At 40.5% G+C, this 26,162-nt stretch overlaps 1 protein-coding gene across 5 annotated transcripts in view; it reads left to right on the forward strand.

Annotated features, from left to right (window-relative positions):
* The window catches only part of lrba (LPS responsive beige-like anchor protein), a 190,916-nt gene that overhangs the window by 141,476 nt on the left and 23,278 nt on the right, over positions 1-26,162 (forward strand). For all 5 annotated transcript variants that reach the window (XM_042427272.1, XM_042427281.1, XM_042427298.1 and 2 more), the window contains 4 exons: positions 3,620-3,760; positions 5,554-5,673; positions 9,432-9,584; positions 23,457-23,624. In XM_042427272.1, coding sequence (XP_042283206.1) covers positions 3,620-3,760; positions 5,554-5,673; positions 9,432-9,584; positions 23,457-23,624 — 582 coding nt within the window. The remainder of the gene's footprint in view (positions 1-3,619; positions 3,761-5,553; positions 5,674-9,431; positions 9,585-23,456; positions 23,625-26,162) is intronic.

The following is a 26,162-nucleotide window of genomic DNA, read 5'->3' on the forward strand; positions in this document are numbered from 1 at the left end:
CACTGCCATGGAGTTTGGACAGCTCAGCCTCTGTGCTCAGTCAAGCCTCGCAGCCCCAGGGACTCAACTGAATGAAGGGGAGATGGGTGAAAGGAGGAGAAACAGAAAGACAATCAGAGAGCAAAAGTAAGAGGAGGAGAGAGTGTAAGGGAAGAAGAACAACATCATTTGCCGTCCCTGTGCTTCATTCTCCTCGGAGAATGGACTAGCACCAGAAAGGGGGGAGTGAGGGGGGGCAATCTTTATTACATCTGTTTTATTCATGTTGTTGACACGCGTGTGATATCAGTGTATGACCACTGGACCGTGGCAGACTGCAGTGTCTGGAAAAGGCCACGCAGCGCTGTGCAGCCCTCCAAATCAACCCCCACCCCGTCAATTCTGCACCCGCAGTCGGTTCCTGTGCTGTGTTTCTTTTCTTTGCATCTTAATGTTTCCTGACCTTCACGGTTAGTTCAGCGTTGTATGTCTATGCCTGCATCATCACCACCTTGCTCGGTTTATTTTCCTCTGCTTTGTTCATTATTTCAGTTTTCTGTCTCCCTCTGTTTGTCTCTCACTCTTTCTCTCTCCTCTCCCTCCTCTTTCTCACCCTCCACGTCTCTCTTATCCCCCTCTTATGTCACGTTGGTGGTTGTCTCTTGTAGAAACAGGTCATCTGAGAAGCCTCCAGTGACACTGAGGAGCCCAATTGCCATGAACGTGTGTGTGTCACACAGTGTCATCATCCCCAGCACAGCAGAGGCCACACAGAATTTATGTTTCCTTCTGCCAGAGCCATTGTGACCCCAGGGACTTTCTTATCATAAACTCTAACCTCAACCTGACATCAAACGCCGACCCCCGAGATAACATTGTAGTCACGATAAGCACACACTAGAACTGACTGCATGTGTTGAAAATCTCCCCTGTTTTTTTTTAAAAATTCCTCCTACATTTATTACACACGTCCTATACACTGTCACACATTTCCCCACAAAAATACACTTGTCCTTTATATACAGTATATAGCTGTAGGATGAATATAATTGGTCAGTTGGGTCATATAGTTCCACATAATGCAAAAGTATGCTAGGACTTTAATGAAGCTAAACAAACAATTAAAAGAACTGCTAACCCTTCTAACCATAGATTAGGTAGTCTGCATTTACATGGCAACAGAAATAGTGAGGATTTATTGAGCGTTCCCTGTACCTTTGTGCTATAACCTACTACTCACAGCCAGATCAGCTAATGGTGTATTGATTTCACCATACGCGCCCCATATGTTTATCCCCCAGGCCCTCCACACCATTTTCACTGTTTAAATAGGACATTATACATAAACACTCCTTTCAAAAGGCTCTTTAGATTTATGACTCAAAGCCCTAGTGATGCTCAAATAGTCAGTAAGCCATTATACTTCATCACCGGTGACCCATTATTGTTTTAAAAGCAAAGTAGCACTGGATAATGTTCTTATAATAGTTGTCAGGAAGATCCTTGTTTCCCCTTATGGCACTGTATTTCTCAGGGTATACATACACATTTCTTTTTAAAATATTTGTGCTCTCAAAGTAATCAGAGATGGAACAGAGGTAACTTACTGAGCAAATTTACTATGGAGCACATTTCAGCTAGGTTGGCATCTGGCAGTATTATTGACAATCCAAATGATCAGTTTAATGTTTCTGTGACATGCTGTCAGTTCCTGATGTTTTGGCATTATGGTACTAATATTTCCTTTTTAAATTCTCTACATGCAGCATGCGTTAATGCATGTTTCCAGTGTTTTGACATTGAAACGTCATAATACTCTATTAAAAATACACTGTTTTAAACACGAATATGATCATAAACCATGTGTACAATACCTGTCGATGTGTTAAGGGACATCCTGTACTCGTCTACAAATGTTATTACCTGCAAATTGGCTTTAGTTACTTTAACTATTTTCTCTGAATTTTTCATCACAGTAACTTTAAAATGACTGTGTAACACCATCTCTGTCTCCACTCTTGATAAAGAACTTATTAAGACTAATCCAAGATTAATTTGCAGATGCTTCCTTTCCTCAAAGCACCAGCACAATTTTGTTCTGTAGCTAACTCTCTGGTCTAATTAAAACTACAAGATTGGTTCATTTATCTGAGTGCTCATCAGAGCGCTATTCTTTGGCATGACATATTAGGCCAATCTGCAGTGGGGCGGCAGTAGGCGTTCCATCAGCACACTGCCGGGTGCTCTGCTCTGATGTACGGCGCCGTCACCGCCGCTCTGTTGTAGCTACTGTAAGCTGAGAGCGCTAGCCCCTCGGTAATTTACAGCAGTAAACAATGTCGGGCTCACGCTAACCAACAGCCCCCACATGCACTCACACACAATTCTCTCTCTCTCTCTGTCACTGTGGCACTTTCAGTCTTTTTTTTTTTATTTTATATGCCTCCTCACCCTTTTCTTTTTTAATGAGTCGACTGTTATTAGGGCTATAAATCAGACCAATGGGTGTGATGTATAATTCACTGTGTGTACCCACCCACCCCCAGTGGCCCTGAGGAAGCCCACAGTGTATCACTGTCAACACAGAGCTGCACAGTGTTGTGACACGAGGCACTACACATTTCACTGTGCAAATCCGCACGTACTCAGGAACACTATTTACAAAATAACTCAAAACACACACACACACACAATTCAGAAAAAGCAACCAATTCTGCACAAACATTGTGTGTGCATCTGGTCCTGTACACACAAATACATGCACATGAGAATGCCCTATTACACCAACACAAAACAGTAGCCATAGTGCAGATCAATATCAAAGCCTGGGGCTCGATGAGTCTTGCTGTGACAGGCACCCTATGATATGAAAGAGATTCAATTGATCCACGCCCTACTAGACCCTCATCCTCAAAAGGCCATCATTCCATTACCATTGATCTGGTCTGTGTGTGTATGTGTGTGTGTATGTGTGTGTGTGTGTGTGTGTGTGTGTGTGAGGGAGATAGATTAAGGGGGGTTTGAGAGAATGAGGCACAGCCAGCGGAAGACTAATAAAAATTGAACCAGCCTGAAAGTGATTTCTATAAATGAGTATTTAAATAATAGCCGGGCAGCACAAGCTTATTGGTTTTTGAAGAGCAATGGAAAATTAATGCAACTTAACCATTTTTCTAGACTACAAATAGGGCTGGTAACCAGTGTATTAGTTACAGATTAATAAAAGTATAAATTAAAGGAACCAACAGCCTTGCTATTGATATTCCTAGTAGGCTCTCTTTCATTGAAGCACATTAGTTTTCTCTGACAGACTACAGCTGCAGGGGCTCTGTTTCACAGCCTCTAAAAAGCACTCTGTGGGAAAGGATTGATCTCTGAAGGGAAACATCATCTAATATTCATTTGAGATTGCACAAAGGTTACTAGCTTCATTTTCTTTGGAACGGTTATGCTGCAAATCATGGTCACAGAATGTATTCACTGTAAAATTCAGTACTGCCTCTTCCCTTTGCCGTCATGTGTTTGTTATTTCTCGTCTTCATCTCTGCTATCATGTCAAACGGTAGTTAACAGAAGTTGCAGGTTATTTTTCAACTTTAGTGTATTTTCAAATATGTTTTATGTCCAATTTTCTCCACAGCCCATCGGTGCTCTGAACCCCAAGAGGGCAGCATTCTTTTCAGACCGATATGAGTCCTGGGAGGATGATCAGGTGCCGAAGTTCCACTATGGCACCCACTATTCCACCTCCAGCTTCACACTGATGTGGCTACTGCGTATCGTAAGTACAATGTATATAGGAAAGTGCGTAATTTAAAATTTACTGGTTATAAAAATATATATAATTTGCAGCATTCTTAGTGGTTGGCTCCTGCACTGATAGATAGCATTGCTAACAAGCGACACAGGTTGTGTAAAGGCCTCACTTCCACTTCCACTGAGTGTTAAAAGTATAGTTATGCGCAGTAATATGCATATCCAAGATATTTGTCAAATAATTTAATGTAATTTTTAAGTCATATTCCCTTTTGTAGTTCCATATTGTCATTATTAGGCCTCTGCGTCATAGAAACAAATTTGTTTATATCAAATTGAGAGTATTTATATGCTAAATATTGCGTCACATGCATATTGTTGCTCATTTATTGTTGTATTGATTCATGATATTGTATATTGTTGCCATATATTAATAGATGAACAACAAAAACAATGCAATTCAGTGTGTCTGCCATGAAAATAAATGTTCACTTTCAGTAAAATCTTATTTTTTAAAAAATTTTTCAGAAATAACAGGCATTGTATGAGCTCTGATTTGTTTTTGAACAGCATATGTAGTGTTCGTTGTGTACCGGAGTGCTCTCTTTTGGTACCTTTGTTGAATGGATGCCATCAATCTTTCCATACTGCACTCAAGGGAGAAGGAGGTTACTAAGTTTCTCCAACGTGCAGTTTTCTGCTGTTATTGTCCCAGTAGCTCACTGTCTCAGTGACTCCCAGTAGAATTACCTCATTGATCCCTGCACATCATTAGCCAGCTTACTCTAAAGCCACTTTACCAGAAACCCTTACTCAAAGATCAAACTTAACAGAGATTAAATGAAAACTGTTTGTGAAATAACTGTGAACAATTTTTGTGTGTTTTGTTGTTTGTGACTTTTTACAGAACACTTAATCCCTTGTTGTATAACTTCTAACACTTTTGTTACAAATGAGGATTACGTCATTTCAGGCTGAACTTAATTTGCCATCTACAGTATTAGTCTGTAGCTGTGGCCCAGTATATTGTGTCTGTGTCACTAGGGGGCTGTTGCATGAGAGAGACTATTGATCTGTCCTAACAAGATTATACATGATTAGAAATGCATCAGGAACACAGGTTTATTGGCTTTAGTAGCTCACTGGGATTATTGTTATTTCACTTGTTCATTTTGCTACTCCAATTTGTTATGGGGGCTGTAAAAAAGGGTAAATTTTCGCTACACTGAGTAAATAAATTAAATCCAGACTACACACTCATCCTAAGCAGGTTTTAAATATGTAGTGTGTTCACAGGAAAACTAAAACAAAATTTGGTATACTCAAACCAGGCAGTATGCATACTAAATATAGTAGATTTTTGAGTGTGGATGGGGGAAAACAGCACGTGTAGAGGGCAGCATTATACGCCTTGTAGCATACAGCCTGCTGGAATCTCATAAAAAGAAGAAAAAAATGGATAAGGGAACAGCTGGAAAAAATCGGCATAAGACTAAGCAGCAGCTCCTCACGTTTGCCAGTTGTTTTAATGTTGCAGATAATATGAAGATGATGAAGGTTTTTGTCATTTACATTTAGGATGAGATATGTAGTACGCAACATTTGTTGTAAATTAACTGCAAAAACAGTATTCTGTGATGTGTAGTATATAATGTAGAGAATTAGTATGCAGTATGGATTTAGGACACAGCGAAAGACTTTTATTATATGTTTTTATTGCACCACAAAGGATTGTATTTTAGTTTTCACAATAGATGTTGCCAATTACTGTAGCAGAATCCTGAGCTCCAATTCAGAGCCTCTTTTTGTAATTCACAGGAGCCCTTCACAACGTTCTTCCTTAACTTCCAAGGAGGGAAGTTTGACCATGCTGACCGCACCTTCTCTTCAGTGTCCCGGGCCTGGAGAAACTGCCAGAGAGACACATCGGATGTTAAGGTACTGTACACACTGATACATGCACACACATAACATAAAACACTTTCCAAAAAGTTGCCTCCTTTCCTTTTGAAATGGTGGACTTGTAACAAAGTTGAAGTTGGAAGAGATAAAGGACTGAGCACTGCAGAATAAATCCCTATCCAGCATCTTTGCAGACAAAGAAGAAAAGGTTTCAAAAGAGTAATGTCCAGTCACTACCAATCATTGTCCCTTTGCAATGAAAGCTTCCTGCTCTTCTGATCAAAGCGTAAGACTAATCCTCATCTGTCCCAGCCGTCTGTCTCAGATTCAGCCAGCTATAACCTGGACTTGAATCCCTGCCCATTGGGCCCCCAAACTCTGCTGAGCTGTTGGATCTGCCCTGAAACAGCACAGGTCATTCTCATACTGAGGGCCTTCGAACCCCCAGTGCACACTTTAACTGCTCTCCTAAAACATTTACGACTACAGTCAGACATTCTATGTCAAAGCAGAGTTTTGCTTGGTCTCCTGGCACTGGGTCACTGGATGGGGGAACAGTGGTGGTGTTGGGGGTTTTGACGCTTGATTGCGTTCACCACCCCCTTGCATCCCGCCGATAAAACATATGGATTGTGTTACTGCGTAGCTGGCCAATGCTTGATTGCGAAAGCCCAACAAGAGCCCTCGTTTGCTCTCTCAGTCTAGACCCGTCAATGTGGATCAAACTGTGAGAGCTCAACCTCAGATCAAAACAAAGGGGAAATCTGGACCACATCACTTTGTTTCCATGTTCAGTTTGAATTTTTAGCATATTCTGAATGCAAGTCCGTCGACTTTATCCACTTGGACGCACACATTCATGTTTTAGGCAAAGGAGGAATTAGGGACGAGATGTATCAATTTAGTATGCTAAGTACACCATTTAGCTTTAGCAGTGGAGCTATTGATAGCAATCCTCTGTCCCTGCCAGAGGGCAAAAAGCCCCAGTGTTTTCATACCCCACTGTTAAAGAAGAGGTGATAATAGGTTACAACACCCAGATTCAATGTGTCTCTAGCCTGGGTGACGCTAGCATGACCTGGAGTCCCCAATCCCCTGACCCCTAGCCTTAGCCCAAAGGCATCAGAGGGGGAGAGAGAAGGGAAGAGAGGTTAGAGGTAGCAACAGTGGAAGTGTAGCAGAGAGCCCAGGGGCCAGAGCCCTTTCCAGTGACCCATGACAGGACAGGATTGGGGATCAGAGGGGCTGGCCTCTGACCAGGCCAGAGCAAAGGGGCCACTGCACATAATGGTCCATCCAAGGTAGGCTTGAGTGTTGGGGAGCAAAGCCCTCAAGGTTTTGTTGGTGTGTGTGTGTGTGTGTGCATGCATACAGCCTGCCACCTCCTGCTCAAATTTACAGGAGGCTGCAGCCAGTGAACCTGGGTGAGCTAGAAGGCTCGTTAAGAGGTTGACCTTTAGTTTTAGGTCAGGTTTTGTGGGGTGAAGAGATTTTAGAAGTGAGGAAGTGCTGTGTTGTTTTAAACCTGTGTGTTTGCTTGCTCATGTGATTGGATGTTTTCACCCCATTGATGAGAGGTAGCTGTGTTGTGCAGCTAATCTTACACAAGTCGTGTTAGTATTTGAGTGTATTTGTTAGAGATCATTTTGCATATGACCATTTCATTATAATGTTATAAACACTTGTAAAAACCTTAAACTTGCTACTCCGGTTCAGCTTCTATCACAGAATATTTGCATGCCATGCTGTCTTTAATGCTGCTGGCCTGACAGACTTGCACAAGTCAGCTTGGTGTTGGCGGTGGTTGATCTCTGATGTCAGACTGTCAACATGCTTGTATCTGTCTGTCCTTTTCAAGAGGAGCAGTCAGCACTTGTAATCACACAAGCTTTATTCACAGACAGCCAGGCTACCAACGGATCACAACAAAAATTACTGTCATTTGGTCTGTGTGTTAAAAACTGTATTGCTAATCATACCATGAAATCATACCAGGAAATCCTGCTAGATATTAGAGTTGTACTGGGCTGAAATTACTATATTAACACATACAACTCTTGCATATATTTATGTTCAAATGTCCCCTATTGCAGTATAAGAATGACCCTGTGCTTTGTGTTATAAAGTACATGTCAAGACAATGGGAAAGTATAGTATACTATCAAGTTTAATGTCAACAGTTTACAACACAATATACATTTCACGCTCTACATTCCTTTTATTATTTACATGAAGCAGCCAAGAATTGAAATGCCTGGTTCATCCTGGTGTCTTGTAATTGGTGACACCTGGGGGGCAGTATGGGTTTATCTACATATTTTTAAGCTCAAACTCTGTCTTAATGTTTACACTCATTATGGCAAGTTCTGCTTTGTTAAGAATGATAAATGGCTAAACATATAGAGTTACATCTCCTGTCATAACTAGATTTCTCTACACAATCCTGCAGTTTGAAAATACTTTGTGTTGTTTGAGACAGCCAAATAAAATCATCATAGTTAGGAAAGAATTTGGCTGACTATTTCATTTTTTTTCGTTGTGTGGAAGAGGAAGAAAAAGCTAAAAAACAACAAAAAAAACTCTTTCTGTTGATTTGATACAAACAAAGACAATGAGTAAATCTGAACAGTGAAAAACCACAGCAGAGATCATGCTCAAAATGTTTTTGACATCTTCTATAGTGGCCAAGCACAGACGTAAGCAGCAGACAAGCAGCCAGAGATGTAATTTCCATGAATAATTGTACAATTTAGAAAACACCACCGTTTGACTGTTGTAAGAGACGCACGCAAAGCAATCTCTAAATCAATTTCTAACTGGATTTATACAAGAATAGCCCTTCTCTCTCTCTCTCTCTCTTCTTCTTCTTCTTGTTCAGCTTTCCTTAAGAATAATTCAGATCTACCATTCACATCTTTCAAAATCTGTCCCCTTTGCTAGGGCTGGTTGTTGATTTTCCAAGCCCTCTGTTATGTCACAGTCATTTTAGCTGCATTCATTCAGCATTATTATCTTACCCAAAAGCACTCTATGTCAATTATGTAGTTAATCTTAAAATTTGACATTTGGGGAAATACGCTTATTCGTTTTTGGTGGAGAGTTTTAGATGAGAAGATTGATACCACTCACATATGTCAGTTACATATGAAGCTACAGCCAGCATCCTGTTAGCTTAGCACAAAGACTGGAAATGGGGGGAAACAGTTTGCATGTTTCTGTATCAATACTAACCAAATCCACCTGCCAGCACCTCTAAAGCTCACTAATTAATTTGTTGTATCTCATTTGTTTAATTCATACAAAAACCAAAGTGCAAAAATGTCCAAAATTCACCATTTTATAGCGTTTAGGGGCTAGACTATTTTTTGGCTCTGAGCAGTTGCCAGGCAATCAACGGAGACTCCAGGAGACTCCAGCATATAAACATCCATAAAATGGTGATTTAATATTTTTATACTTCAATTTTTGTACGGATTAATATATAGTTTAATGTGTTAAATGGTGAACTTTAGAGGTGGATTGTGTTAACTGTTTTCCCCTTATTCCAGTCTTTGTGCTAAGCTAAGCCAATAGGCTGCTTGCTGTAGCCTTATTTTTAACAGACACATATGAGAGTGGTATCAATCTTCTCATCTAACTCTGCTCATCATGAATAAGCATATTTCCCAAAATGTCATACTATTCCTTTAACTGCTGCAGATGGTAAAAAATGTTGAGGATATCACTTCTTATTTGTAGCATTGTAATCAGCCTTTGTGTAAGATTAAATATGTCTTTGTGTTGTACCCATGCAGGAGCTGATTCCAGAGTTCTACTACCTCCCAGAGATGTTTGTCAATGCCAACACATACAACCTGGGAGTGATGGAGGACGGCACTGTCGTCTCTGATGTGGAGCTGCCACCCTGGGCCAAGACACCAGAGGAGTTTGTACGCATCAACCGCCTGGTAAGACACACGAACAGAACAGAGAACATTAACGCATGCGGGCACACACAAATTAGCATTTGTGCAAACGTCTGGCAGTAGAAAGATGTAATGAGAAAGGGGATCAGCCTTCATGTGGATGACCCAGGTTAAAGCAGGTCAACATCCCTGTTGAAATGTCCTTAAGTAATACACTAAATCCTTCCCAGTTTACAGAGGTTACTACAGGCATCAATAGAGTGTTGAATTATTATTAATTGTGTTTGTGTTGTCATGCTGTACAAACTTAAAGAGGCACATCCATACACACATTTCTGTCTTTACCTCATCTGTCACATGACCCGGACAAACTGAAGTCTTGTCAGAGCTTTCTTCCCCTCCTAGCTTGGAAGGAAATGCCAATTCAAAGAGACAGTGATATTTCCTGACCGTCTCACAGTTCTTCCTGTTACCTGAGCCTCCCACTCCTCCGACATGCCCCAGCTCTCAGATTGCCGTGTTGGCAAAGTAATCCAACATCACCTCACCCCATATCCCTATCCACCTATTCCTCTCCCTCTCTCTCTCTCTCTTCACATACATCTAGTGCATGTGTGTGCGCAACTGTGTTTGTATGCAGAGAAATGATACCCTATCCTGTTTCTGATCTCCCCTTCCTGCCTGCTCAGCCTAGAGCAGAAATATTCTGTGTATATCCTTTTTTTTAACACCTAGATTTTATTTATTTATTTATTAATTTAAAAAAAAACAACAACACAGTAAAACAATATTATTGCCAGGCATCATGATATCCACAACATCCACATAACAAAGATGATATATTATAGATTATGGACAGAGGGTCTTTATACTACACTACATAATTTGTATATGTTTCCTTGGTTGGCAGAGCATTCAGCAGAAGGAAGGTAAATTATATTTTAAGCAGTGAGGATGAGGTGGTAAAAGCCACCAGCCACATCCCTTATTCCAACAAATATATTATCCACTTATAGCAAAGCATCATCAGCAAACAATGCTATTTTTTGTTGCCTGTTATTGACCAGAATTCCCTGTACATTACAGTCTTCTCTTGTGCCAAAGTTTCTATGTAAAGTGCAAAAAGGGTAGGTGAAAGGAGGCATCCTTGACGAGTGAATCTTTCTAGTTCTATATGATCAGTAAGTCCATTTATCCTTGTCTTGATTCTTGCTGTAGGGGCAAAATATAAGGTTTTAATGCTGTTCATTGATTTTTCAGCAAATCCAAATGGCTCCAAGACCAGAAACAAATATTGCCAGCATCTCAGCATCTAGACCATGGGTCTCAATCTCGCAGCCTGCAGCCAATTGGATAAACAGGGTGTAGGTTATAATAGGAAGCAGCATGTATTTTTCTGATTTAAATGTTTAAAATATCCTCTCCCTGTTACATTCCCTTTCACTTAAAATGTTTAAAGGTAAAAGCAGATGTAACTTTCTGTGTGATGTGTGCCCAGTAGTGATGGGTGTTGATGAGGCCGGGTGTGCTTTGTGACCTGTGTTGTCTTGTGGTTGGGTCCGTTAACCAGCCTGCTGATATGACCAGGCCCCTATCATTAATCACACACTTCTCTCTCTTTGGCTGTCAGCATGGTCTTGGCCAAGGTGGATACTGGGGGAAGCATGTTGTGGTGGCGTGCTGTTTTGCAGTGTTGTACCCAGTCAGGCTACTGAAGCCTTTTGTTAATTTGTGCTGGAAAGAGAGTAAACTGGTTGATTTTTTTTTTTTTACTATTATTTGACAAAGAAATATGCATATGTGTCTGACATTATGTAGTGCTGAAACAATTAGTTAATTGTCAATCATACTTTCTGTACAGCTTCTCATGTGTAAAGATTTTTTCGTAAATTGAATCATTTAAATTGAACATCTTTGTGTTGTGGACTGTTAGTAAGACAAAACAAGCATTTTGAGGATAGTGCCTTGGGATCTCAGATCATTAATCTAACATTGAAAAAATAATCAACAAATTAATTGATAATGAAAATAATTGTTAGTTGTAGTCATTTTATCATGTTTTGTTGTTTTTTCTTACAGTCTTACTTTGTACTGCAGTAGGTGTAATTTCCATCTTTAATGCCGTTCCCCTGAATAATTTTTGTTTAAAATACACTAAAATGACGCATACTCATTTTACAAACACACCTAATTTGGATAATATTATAGTATACACTAAATATCAGTCAAAGTAACACAGTCTCAACTACCTCAGCTCCCTCAGTTTCCTCCGATCCTTTCCTTTGTGCCCAATTTAGCACTGCAGAGGCAATTTGAACTTATCCAATTGGTCTTCACACATGCACAGGTACCTGCTCGTTACTGCTTTCAGGCTGACAGAATTTCAGTCTGCAGTTTCTTACTCTACTGTGTGCAAATTGAGATATTGATCCAGCATGCAGGCAGGTGTAGGTGCACAGAAATATAACAAGCTCAGGAAAACACACACAGGCTTTCTGAGGTGTCACAGAGGGACTGTGAATATCTGCTTCTGCCCACACAGTCACACACTGTAAGTTTCAACATTGGTTCTCCATGACATCATGGCAGATTGATTCATTTCTGGATCTTATTTTTTATGCAAAAAAAAAAACAGCATTTGGATTATGTGTCATACCAGTTTAGGTCAGTTAAATGTTCCCACATTGTCAGTATATGATTACAGTTTATCTACAGTGTAATTTTGCCATTTTAAGAGACTGTACTACAATACTACAGAACATATACAGACAGGATCAGAGAGACAGAGTAAATGAGGGTGGACAGGAAGAATAAAGGAAAGAATGGGCCGAGGACGAGGTAGAGGGAGGGATGTGTGGGTGGACAGGTCTCTGGTCGTGACAGATAGCTGGCATTAGAGGGTGTCAGCTGGCAACTGTGGTACTGTTGGGAGAGAGATGAGCATGGTGGAGAGGAGAGAGGAAGAGTGAAGGAGTTAATGGGCTGTTTGGCTCTCTTTAGCTTGTCTGCTGCTAATGGCCTCGCAACACAAGGATAGACAGCAGGAGAGAACACGTAAACACACGCAAATGCTCACACATGCTCACAAATACACACACGCCTGCTGTCTCCACTCTGGTTATGAGCCCTAGATGATTAACAGCTAATTAGGGTCCAATCTGGAAAGGCCATTAAAAGCCTCTCACAGTAAAGGATCGTGCTGCTGTGCAAAACGGCAGCTTGTTTTTGTTGTTGTGAGTGAGAGCTGCATGGTTGGTAATAAAAAAAAAAAATTAAAAATCCAACATAAGAATCAAACATTACATCAAACTGTAGCCTGGTTTATATTGCTCTGCCGTTTGAGGCGTCATACTTAATCACTGATGTTTAGTAAAAAATGTGTTGCATGGCAACAAATTAACTGCAACTGTGTGCCTACGCACTTTTTTGTTTAACTTCTGGTTTACACAATGCTGGAGGTTTGAAAGCTCCAGCTTAAAATCATGGTTTGACGTGCTGAGGAATGGTTGGATTTTAGACAGTTGACTCGTTGGAGATGAAGCACCTAAGCACCTTAAGACAAGCATGCACCTTCATTACACTAAGTTGCCTGCAGTGTACTGAAATGCTTGCTGGTAAAGGCACACTCCCTTATTTTGTCCATCACACACCTACACACACATACATGCAAGAGACACTGGGGTCTGGAGGCGGCATGCCACAGAGATCAGGGGCTGCTTGTTGTTTTTACCAGGAGGTCGAAGGAGAGGTTAAGAACTTGATCCCTCCTCCAGCAGATAACTACATGTCTCTGGGCACTGTCAGCCTCTTTGACATTCCACTATATATGACTGCATCTCACTTCTCAGGTCTGCTAACCATTAGTGTGATAGCAGGTGATTGTGTGTGTGTGTGTGTGTAAGCTTGCATAGGTTTGTGTGTGTATTTATGTGTACACCAGTGTTTACCTGTGCTGTCATGTGTCCAGGCTTCACTGGAGCTACTGAAATGGAGCAGCCTAAACCACAGCATGCTGTGGTTGCTATGTCCTACTGTGCATAGTCTAATGAGTTGAGCAATAGGTTATGAGAGGCTGAAACACAGAGAATAAAAGGTGTAAAATTACACAGTTCAAACTATAAAGTGAATCTTTGATTTTCCACATTTTTATAAAAACAAGAATGCAAAATTCACCTTTAATATTTTCATTCACTTGAAATAGAACAGTAAGAATTAAATATTTTTATGCAAACAAAATTGGTTCTTGATCAGAAAGTGACCAAAATGGTTGTCAATAACTGTCATGTTAGTATCATTTTAAGCTGTATTGTTTTATTCCTAAATCTGATTTGTAATGAAGCCGAGACTACCTAGTTTAAAAACTGTTTTTCCATCAAAAGAGGGGATACAGTTTCTGTTTAATCCATTTGAACTCTATAGAGCCCATTTGCTGCTCCATAGTTCACGTTTGGTTCCTTTCAGTCATCTGTGCTCTTGTAGTGCTGCTGACAGACCAGCAAACCACACACGGGAGAGACGAGCAGCACATTACTTTTGGCCTTTTTCCCCTTATAAAGCATCTGCTCGCTCAAAGCAGTGACAGAGACATCAGCTAAACTGCCCTCACTGAGGGAGAGAGAGAGAGACTTTCCTCTCGTTGAATGGGCAAAACCAATTGAGTGATAGATCAGAAGCTGATACTGAGAGGGTTGACCACAGGTCACCACCACATGTGGTAAACTCTCACTGTAAGTACCCAGGACAACTCAGCTCAATGGACATAAGACACCAAGGTAACTTGTGTGATTCTTCCACAGCTAATCCTTTTTGCCATTATGTTATGTTATCCAGTGCATTATGTGTCGAGAATAGTTTTGAGGTTTGCCCAAACTGCGGTAAGCCTCTGACATCACCTCTCTCTTCATCAACTGGAGCTGCATGTTTACCATACCTCCCTTGAAATATTTGAAAAGGGTGCATTGACAAGGAACCAATGTAAATTGTCCAAATCAAGATATATACCAATTTTTACTGAACAATAAGTTGGCAGTCAGTCATTTAGTCACAGTCAAACCTCTTCTTTACAGAGGAGCAATAATTCAAGTGAAGCTGGCCATGGTGAGCCTTTTGTCTCTAGTTCACTGGATGTCACAAGTGCAAAGGATTATGACTGTGTGTTTGTTTTTGTTGTGTCTGCCACCTAGGCATCACTAATTACTCAATGCAGTTTTAGATTAAAATGTAACCGTAAGCAATGAGTCTTGGTCCCTTTGAATTCATTGATACAGAAAGAGATGGCTCCTAAAACTTAATATTGTATACCCTGTCCTTTGCCATGTTGGCTTTCTCCCTGATCTAAACCTGAAGTAGGGTTGAAACATTGCCTTTTTCAGTCCAGTATAATTGTAGGAGTCTAATCCAGTGTGCAAATACTCTCCACTTTTCCCTCTTTGAATTAATTCTCATATATATTAATAATTTTTGCTGTGAAATAGGATGGTGATCTGTTTCAGTCTCACACTCAATCTTACAGCTGTTGTCGTGGTCACCACACAGTAATCTTGCCTACAGAGGTACATGGCTGCTCAGCGCTAACAGACAAATGTCATGTTAATATGATCCAAATCACCTTTAGCCCCTTAAAGCTCATATACTCACCCAATCACCCCATTTGAAAGTCCCACTCTGAAGTTTGTCAGTTTCATATGCTGACAGCCCTTCACACTTACATAAACTATGTCATCAAGTCCATTATCCTACCAGTATATGATCAAGAGAGGGGAATGGGATATTTTGGATGCTATTTTATTTATATCTGATAAGATAATTTACTAGACTCAATGTTAGCAGTGCTCTACATAAAAACATATGGTGTGTAGTTATTGTCTAGGGCCTGTGCGTGTGAATTGTGAGGGAGAGCGGGACACAGAAAACGAAAGCGGGTCCCCACATTTTTTCCCACAAGACAAGTAGCCAGACATGATAGCTCCCCAGCTCAGACCACCAGCTACACCAAGTCAAAGATCATGGCTGTTTGCATTCACCTCTCATCTGCACCGCACTCTCTGATCAGACACCCGCTGGGACGCACATAATATCATTCCCACCAGCCTCCACATCTTATTCTCACAGGAACCCCATAGGGATTCGTGTGTGAGCTGAGGTAAACCACTGCAAGGACCAGTCACTAACCGCTAAGATATACTTACGCACTTGTGAATGACTGAGTGAGTGAAAATCTTAACGTCGTCTAGCCCAGCGCGGCCTCGTGTAACAGAACACAGTTTACCATGTTAGCCTAGCGCTAATCTATTCCCCTGGTGTCTCCACTGAAAGCCTTGTTGTTGGATGGGAACTAGCACGTGGGGCGGGGTGGGGGGGGGGGGTTATCTGGCTAATGTCAGCCAGCGCTCACTGTAGGGGTATTGTCATGCGTAAGGGCAGACATGTTTACTGTGTGCTCAGTGTTTTACGAGCTGTCCCCCCTTCTTGTCCACCTCCCCTTTTTCCCTGTCCTCCCCCTCCTCTTCTTCGTCCTCCTCTTCAATGACGTAATGGAGGGGGCCGATGAGAGCCTGAGAAATGGGATGATCTACTGCTGCTGACATACTCACTCACTAATGTTGTCCTTCTCCCTTTTCCTGCACTCCTCCACGCTCTCATTTTACATGAGCCAAAGTCTACTGAGATGCTTTTTGGAGCTTTATGTTGTTTTCACACTCCTTCACTCCAGTACTTTGTCTCTTGTTGCCTCTCAAACTCCAGGACATTTTTGTTGTCATCTTGGCTTCTTGGTTGTCATCTTGGCTTTGTTAAAAGAACAGTTGTCTTTACCCTTTTGCCCCATTCCAAGCTTATGTGTCCACCTACGTTTGAACAGCAACAATTATTTTCAGTATTTTTTTTACAAGCAGTTGGGAGATATGGTTTGAATCATTACACAATCTTAGTGAAGATATTTTGTGACAACGATATATATTACAATATGGTCTTTTCTATGCAAAATCTCAAAAAATAACTGGTGTTCAAAACAATGAACTGTGTCCCGCTACATGAGACCAAACTCTACCAAATGTGTTAAAGAAAAACTAATTTTGTTAGTTTTTAGTCATAGTCATTAACTATGAATTAGGACAACATAAACTTGTAGAATGATTACATGGTAAGATCATATAATCCCAATATTATTCCAAAAATCAATTAACAATAATATTAAAAGATTGCGCTCCCATACAAGGCATCATGTTAACTAAAATAAACACTATACTGTGTATTAACTGAATTCTACATATTATATTTTATGCATTAAATATCATATTTGGAAACATTTACTGCCATACTTCCTTTCTCCTTTTGTCCTCTTCATGCACATGTGAACACACACACAGAAACACACTAACAAGCTGCAGCTCCACATAACCCAACACACCCTAACAACCTCTCCTCAAAGGCTAACTACACTCAAGCTGATCAGTTGAGTCATTCATCCTAATCATCTCCACTCTGCGTTGAGAGGCCTCCACACCTTCAGACAGGCGGAGAGACGGTCCAGTCCTCCAGCCAACTCTATAATCATCTGAGACAACAATGCTCCTCTTAACAGCTATCCAAATATTCCTCCATTCAGCACACTCCGAAGCGCTCCTCACTGGTCCTGTGTTTAATCAGCTCTGACTGTTGACTTAGCTTTTGCTCACTTGATCCTGTGTGTCTTATGGCACTGGTGATGCATTTGCTTGCTTGTTAGCTTTTTCTGCCTGTGGGTGGACAAATGGTTAAATTCACTACAGGTGCTTGTTAGCAGTTGTTGAGATTATAGTAGACAGTTGTGAAATTGCATTTATGTGATAGTAGCAATGTTTTCTTTTTTATTGTTAAAAAAAAAAATTAGAGTTTTCTGTATTTAAACCCATTATAATCAGGTTTGATTGCCACATTTATAGATAATAAGCCTTTCTGCTACATCATACTGCTTGTCATTATCATGTATCACCTACAAACTTAAAAAAAGAAGGCAACAGCCACAGCATTATTTCACTCTGAGTTCGAGTCAGCACTATTTGTTTCACCCATTTACTTCTCAATCAGTATTGTTTACTCCATTGTCTGTGCTGTAAATTGGACCACTTAGTGCACTGTCGCAGTCTACACTATGCCATTTGTCTGACTAAGACCAAATCCACCATGACATGTTTGTTTTGGGGAGATACTTTCCCAATCACTGCTCATTCTGCTTCTTTTCACCCCATAACATGATATTCTTGCTTTTCAAGTGGGCGAGGGATAATAAGAGCGATGGGAGGAGAGAGAGTTGGGGTTAGAGTTTCAGGTTCCACTTGCCAGCGAGTGCCTCCGTTGACCCATAGCCAGAACTCTCACAGTTGTGACCTATCTAATTAGTGGAGCAGGAAGGAGGGGGGCACTGAAGTAACACACACAACCCATCTGGGGTTCTTTTGGTGTGTGTGAATATGAGAATAAAGGAAATGGTTTGTTAGCTGCGCGGCTGCTCCAAGGTTCTCATTCCTTACGTCACCCGTTGCTTTTTTCTCTTTCCTCTTCCATGTTGGGGGGCCCCCCTCTCTCCTGGCTGGCTACAGGCTTCCTCTGCCTGCTTCAAAATGACAATCGGCTTCTCATTTACAGCGAGCTAATAAGCCCTTTAATCAGAGTGCTTGTCAACCTCAGGGCAAGGCAACTCCAGAGGAGTTGATCCAAAGGATCAGATGACTGGAAGAAAGAGCAGGAGGGAAAAAGTGGAGTAGCACTAAAGAGTGAGAGAATAAGTAGAAGGGAAAATGAAAGGCGGCTGTTGAACTTGGAGGAAGAATAAAGAGTTGAAACAAGAGAGATAATAAACTCGTATTAAAGTAAGAAGAATAACCTGGCTACCACTAAGGATGATACTGTTTGGTGTACTTGGAAGCAGAAAGATTTGATTGGATTTCAAATCAAAATGCATAATAAGAATAAGATATGTGCAAACAAAGTGCACCCAGATAATACTTTCAATTGCTTAATTTCTACTGTTTTCTTTCGGTTTAGCAGCATATTTTTTTCCATGTCACCATGCGAGATATTTCACTATCACACATACCAAATGGAGTTTTCAGGATGTTGTGATCAGCTTGTTCTTAAACAGGCTTTTTAGTATATACAGACCTGACAAGTGTTTGCTTTATTCATCCGTAATCGATACAAAAGAAAACATTCTGCCGCTGACAACACTCTGCATAGAACATGTGCATTTGATTACACACCCACACCATCAGTGACATATGTGCATGCACATGCACGTATGTTCGCATCGCTGTTGGCATGCAAATGAGTGGATTGATTTGTTAAGTGACATTTTAACATCCTTACAGACAGCTCTCCATAAGTCCTTAAAAGGGTTTTTTAGGGCCAGCGAGGGTAGGAGGAAAGCGTTCAGTGTCACCTCGTTAAGGCAGAAGTGAAATCCAGCTCAATCCAGACCATAAAGCAAACTGCAAACCACAACGAGGCACAGAGACTTCACTGATAGGTCCAGTGCAACTCTGCACGGCAGACCTGTAGCATGGGTAGAAACTTGTACTTTTAAGCAGAGGAAAATAATCACTACAAGAAGTCTATAAGAAGAAAAAGCATTCCAAGATGAGGCTGGGTACACTGGCCAGTGAGTTGAGATCAGACGTTCTCGGTTTTGCTCCTCAGGACTCAAAGAAATTATGGTTTAATGTCCACCAGCTGGTTAATTGCAATCACTTGGTGTCCCAGGTCTGATGTCTCAAATAAGGATAACATGTCTCCTAAGTCCTGAGTCTAGGGTAGCTCACCCTGTGAAGACAAACACATTGACAGACATTTAGTCAAACTGTCGTTCTTTTTGAGTCTTTGGGGTTTTCTTTTAGGCTTAAAGTTCACACTCCAGCAACAGATGCTTCAAAAAGAAAAGAATTAAAGTAATCTGACACTCACACACAGGCAAGGCATGTCCATTATGATATATTTTCATTGGAATTCACATCACTGCTCTGCAAAATGGCAGGCAAGAAAAACAAACACAAGATTCAAAAAGAGAACATAATGATATGCATTTGAATACTTGGTTGCTTTGAAGGGCAAAAAAATCTGAATAAGGTAAATGATTACGTTTTCTTACATCGGAGAATATTCCAAATTGTTGTTGCCATCGGAAACAAGCCACAGCACACAACAAAGGGGACCCCCTATGCTTCAAAGGTGTACTTTGTCAAATTCGTAACAATAGAAATGTGGGATTCCAGTGACTTCTACCCCCTATCAGCATTTACATAAAGGAATGCTAAATTATTCATTAATTATCAGAGAGTCCCCCTGTGGATTGGGATGACACACACACTGGCTGCTAATTGGCCCATCAATAATCTTGCCTGGCTCTCCTGAAGTGGCACCAGATCCCACCTCAGGAATCTGCTATCTGGCCCAACCTTCTGCTTCACTATTTCCACAGTGTGGTACTACAGAAGAAGACTTTTCCACACCTGCTCACTTGGCACAATGTTAATGGGTTACTGGTACAGGCCAAATATCTGTACTTAATGTATATTGCTTGTCTATTAAGTATCTTACATTCCCTGGATTCCTTACATGCAAAATTTGATTTATCCTTACATTACAATGAAAGGATAGTGCAGATAATATTCTATATTTATATTACCTACATCACTCCATTTCTCAATACTTCATAACTCTCTTGAAAACTTCCCTGCCCTGTCTGTGGCTCTTAGCCCCGAGCCCATTGTTTCCTTCTGAAGATGTAAATCTTTTAAATGGGTCACACATATATTGTTTCAGTTTTTTTTTAAGTTTAAATAATTTCCCAAAACAGTAGGACTCTGAAGTTTTTAGCAAATGTTACTCAAACAGGAGTAAATACTAATAGCATATTTGTTGGACACTATTTCACATGTGGAATAGGTGCACTAGAATTGATGGTAGTGGGCTGGTGTATGTAAGATTGAGTATGTTAAGTGTATTAGTTAAGTAATATTATTAAGTATGTTCATTGTAATAAAGGAACATGTCATCTAGTGCATCGATGTGGCTCATTGATGTGTTTTTAATATTTTTTGACAACAGTGGAGCTCTATGGCACTATGGAAGAATAACCTCTATCAGGATTTGGCTACACAGACAATACTTATTAGTATGACCAATTCGTTATTGGTTATTTCTTGGGATTTGTTGATTTAAGAAAATATAAAATATTACCAGGCTTAGTATTTAATACTATGCAAGCAGTTATTTTATTTTGACAACTGGATTTCTAGAATGTCACATCAGTAAAGTCCCTAGTTTTGACAAAGGGTTTAGAATATAGCTCTCATATATTAACATCCTACATTGACTGTTGTCTGAGTTGTGTTGTAACATTCAGCTCTATTTGAAAGAGCTTTGAAGAGACACGATCAAGGCAGTTTACTGTATCCCCACAGGCGGAGGCAGATATTCTTTGAATCGCTGAAATCTAGTCCGCTGAGGTTAAATTCCTATACCTAGACTTCAGTCAGAGTACTGCTGAGCCTTTTGTCATACAATAATACACAGATATACACTTGCAGTGCAGCACAGCACACAAACACAGACACACTATCACTTATTCCTTCTCTCTCCCTCTCCAAATGGTAAACGCGAGTCATTTCCATAAAGGCGGGCCTCTGGAGAGGGAGCTGCAATAACATGGCTGCTCTTTGTTTCCCCATGCTGATTGACAGTAGATTGCGGTGCACATTAAATGCCCATCAGCCTCAGCTTTAGTTTTAGAAACAGGGGAGCAGAGCCCGTCAAAGGTCAATCCTAGTGCATAATGAACTGATCTCTCTTTCTCACACACAGTCTCACATACACACACACACACGCACAGTCACACTCACACACAATTGAAGCCCACTCTGCCTGCCATTAAAGTGAGTTTGAATAAAGGGGGTTACCCTGGCTTATAATTTAACATTAATAAAAAGGATTGCCCTGTGACACGAGCCTTTAAATAATGACATACTGTGAAAATACTGATGCCAGAGGGACAGTTAGACATGGAGTCTAGACTGTTTTAGACTCAAGGGGTGTTCTGTTTTATCTTAATACTAAAGGTTAGATTTGTTTTGTTTTAACATTATGCCATAGAATAGTTCAGCCCTTTAGCAGAAAATGATGTTGAATACAGTACATTAAGGAGAGGAGACTAGACAAATCTTTCTCTATGTGCTATCTTTGTCAAATCTACAGCTCTCAGAACAGTGATTACATCTAAGTGGGGCATTGTCCAAAATACCAAAGTGTGTAATAACCATACAGTATACATTACACCTACAGTATGACAGGAAAGCTATGTACTAGACTGCCCTGGTAATAGTAGACCTGGAAATTGATAGAAATTTTTCAAGTTTTTCTCCAAAATCTCTCAAATTTTAGATGTTATATTAACACAAGCAAGCGTATATGAACTTTGCCTGAATAAAATAGCATAAACTTGATAAATGTTTGGTTGTTAATAATCAAAGAAGTAGATTTAAAGATTACCCGTCTGAATAGGCAATCAATGCTAGCTTTTGGTACTTGACAATTTTGATACATGGTGCTACAGAGTAACACCACGGGCAACACACCGTTTATTTAGGTGGACAATGTTTGGAGTTTCGAGCCAGTCAGATTTTCATCACGTCAAAATTTTTAAAAATAGGTACTACACCCATATACCAACAGATAAATATGCTCTATGGCAACACATGTGGTTAACCATCCGATCTGAACAGCCTAATAAACACCTCAAAACGATCAACAATTCAAGAAACACACAATAAAAACTCAAAGCAAAAGTACATCAATCCCAAACAGTGAGAGTACAGAGACAGAAATACATTAAATATATTAAGTACATAAAAAATAATAATAAATGAAATAAATATAAAACAATAATAAAATAATCAAAAATATCCAAAATTGTAAAAGTTGCATTTTCCGATAGTCTATCTATTTGTGATGTGTGTATAATTACGCTTCTTTTACACAATGCTTCAGACACGTTTATAACAAAAAGATATTGATGTGTGATATTCACCCTAGTTAGTTCAGATCATGGAATTTATGAAAATCAAAAATTTAATCCGTACCCGAGTTACAGTGAAAACATCATTCACAACCGCACACAGTCTCCTCTTTATACCCGTGCTTTCCTGATTGAAAGTTGTAATTAAGAGAGTGGGGAAGAATTAGATGCAGAATGAGCTGTCAGAAAGTCACATTTAAGTGAGGGATGCTCTGGTCTCTGCAGTAAAAATTTAAATGATATAAATTGCCATTTAAGTGTAGCACAGGCTAATGTTTTGTCACAAATTAATGTGACACCAGGCAGCAATGACAATCAAGGGCTGCCTCATTCTAATTTGGTCGTGTTTAGAGGGCTTTTGTGAGCCGACAGCTTTACACAAATTAACACAATTGCCTGTTTTTATGAGGAAACCATAAATGTTTTTTCCCTCCTTTGCCGGCTAATGAGGAGAGAAAACGGCTTGTATCTCAACGATGGCAATGCTGAGTTGTTTGTAGAGCAACACGGTGCTCTTATCCGCCCACAACCAGCAGAGAAAAGAACAAAGACAGAAGCTGAAAATGGCTCCCTAATGAACTACAAGAGTTCTCTAATGTTTTGATGCTCCCATATGATTGGATATGGATTTACTGTGCTTTTTGCTCATTATAGAAATCATTGGCAGATTCTGTCACAAGAACAATTAGAATATTCTGCTTTCTCTGAGGAGTTTATCTTTGAGGGTTATTAGTGATAACTGCTGCTCAGTAATGGGATGAGGAACATTTGGGGAGTAGCATTTGGTAAGAGTATGGTTTGTAAATGGTGTGCATCTGTTGACATTTACATTTCTCATAATTCTCTGTTCTCTCCTCCATTTACAGGCTTTGGAGAGTGAGTTCGTGTCCTGCCAGCTCCACCAGTGGATCGATCTGATCTTTGGCTACAAGCAGCAGGGACCTGAAGCCACCAGAGCTCTCAATGTTTTCTATTATCTCACCTATGAAGGGGCAGTCAACCTCAGCTCCATCAACGACCCCATGCTCAGAGAAGTAAGGCTGATACACAATACACTACACACACAGCAAACGTGCATATGCACACACATTTTGATACACATTTATGTACTGTACAATTTTAACTCCCTTGGCAGATGATGCTGAGTAAGGGGAAAAATACCATATTACAGTAAGTACACTTGAGTGTTAGCGCTCTCAAATGGATGCTTAATCTGACTATATTATAAAAGCATCTGTCCATTTACTGCATCTGTATTTCAGGGAGATTTTTGATGCCATTAACCATGTTAAATTGGTTTTAGAATGGCATGGGAGAGCTAAGCTAACAATCTACAGGCAGGTATTGCTGAGCAAAGCCTTTCCCCTCTGATACCTCTGAAAGCACTCTACCAAGTGTTCCACTTTAACGCCTTAAAGCCTCCTCCTTGGCTTTCATTCATTATTCATCCCCTCACTTTGGACTGCTGCACACACGAGCTACGCTGGCCTGCCCCGAAAGCAACCGCACAAAACACAGTGCTGAAAAGAAAAACACAGCTAGCTTGCCCACAGCCAAACAACCGCCTGACAACTTCACCAATCTGCTGTAAAAGGCAGCTAGCCAGCAGCAGACCAATTGACCCTGCCCCCTTCAGCCTTTTTGATGTCTTAAGTTGTATTGCCAAAAGTGGCACATATCCTATTTTTATCCTTGTCTGAGAAGGTTTCTCTCAAAGGATAATTCCAGTTTATTACAGCTCAGTTTTGGCCAACATTTCTTCAGGCAACGAACAGTTCACTTACCAAAGTGATCGCTGAGATGTGGGAACTCTGCGACATTGCTACAACAAAGTCTGACAAAGTCAAATATTGTTGTAACGATGTTGCCATATTCACAGACCATAGCAATTAAGTTGATGAGAATATTGTTACTATTATCTATAGAAAAAAAAACGTACAAAACTATGATCCAAGTTGTAATAAACCGGCATCAGCCTTTAAGATCCTATGAGCTAAATGGAGACGAGTTCAGAGTATATCAAGGGGCCCAACAGCTGTTTTCCTCTACGGTTCTGCTGCCCTTCATGCTCAGTGACTGGAGCATCACGGGCACTAGGCGTGGATCTTTGATTTATCACCTCATTCACCCTAATTCCCATCCAGATGTGCTTTGGCCTTAGCTACACACACACACACACACACACACACACACACACACACACACACACACATGCAGATTCATTACTAGGGTGCACCGGTCATTTCCACACTGAGCTCAAGCCCATTACCCATTCCTCTGGTGAACACATACACGCACCACAAAATTGGATCACTGGTACTTCACCATTTCTGCCAAGCGGTTCCAATGACCATAAATAAATTCACATACATACAGGATGCCATCAGGGGCAGGTGCATGAGATTTGAGTGGTATTAAAATCGCACCTCCTACCTCTGCTGTTATAGCTCTTGGTCATCATGCCTGCAGTAATACAGATTTTGGATATGCATGCTTCTGAAGATACAGTCTTTATTTTACTCTAGATGAGTAGAAGATGCTATTTACTTTACCTTTGAAATAATCACTATTAATTATTTACATTTTGAAGGAAATCGCAGCATTTCTTCACAGGACAACTTTTTAAAAAATGCTACTGTTTTTCTCTTGCAGATGCAGTTAGTAATTTTTGGGACAGGAAGTATCAGATTTTATGGAAAACATTTTTTAACAGTTTTAATTTGCACGTACCTTTACTGAGATTAGATAGCAGCTACTGTCACTCATGTCAAACATGGTCTTGTTTGCTTACAGTATTTATTTATTTTTTGAGTAGAATACTGTATTTAGTGCAAGTACCATATTTAACACCGCCAGTGACACACTGAACCTAATGCTGTAAATGTGCAAAATATGAACAAAGCAGCATGGTGTGTTTCATTCCCCAGACATTTAAAAAAGTAAGAGAGTTGTTTGTTTTCTACTCCCACCCCCCCTCTGATGCTGTTAGTCCAATCTGCTGGCTTTCACCTTTCAAAAACACCCACAGTCTGAGCGCTTTAATTAGTTAAATAAACCAAAGCAGTGTTATCCCTGTGAGCTAAGCCAAGTCTCTCCTTCAACTGTGTTTGTGCGGAAGGAAGCATGCCCTGTCTGTGCAGAAGGTGGAAACAGAGTTCCAGGCCTGGGCCTCGTCACGGCCGAGCGCTGGGGGTGGCTGAGGGCTACAGGAGCTTTGAGACTGAGGGCTTTGGGTCTGAAAGTGTCCCCAGAGTCTGCCATTACTGAGTGACAACTGTTTCAGCCTGAGCTGTGGTGTGGGCCAAGCGAGGCTGCATTAGGACAGGCCCTGGGGCTGTTCATTGTCAGGGGGATGGGTCACGGACTTGTGTGTGTTTGTGTGTGCATGTGCGTGTGCGTGTGCGTGTGCATGTGCATGTGTATATGTGTTTGGTAGGAAAAGGTAGTGATTTGGGGAAGAGGTTTCTGTATTTCTGGTTGGCTAGTTATGTACTCCTGCCACACTGTTTGTTAGCGGCAAACTCCCATCCGCCCTAACCTAAACACATACACACTCCACAGATTTGTATGGA

This window comes from Thunnus maccoyii, chromosome 2, assembly GCF_910596095.1.
Source record: "Thunnus maccoyii chromosome 2, fThuMac1.1, whole genome shotgun sequence".
Lineage (NCBI taxonomy): Eukaryota > Metazoa > Chordata > Actinopteri > Scombriformes > Scombridae > Thunnus > Thunnus maccoyii.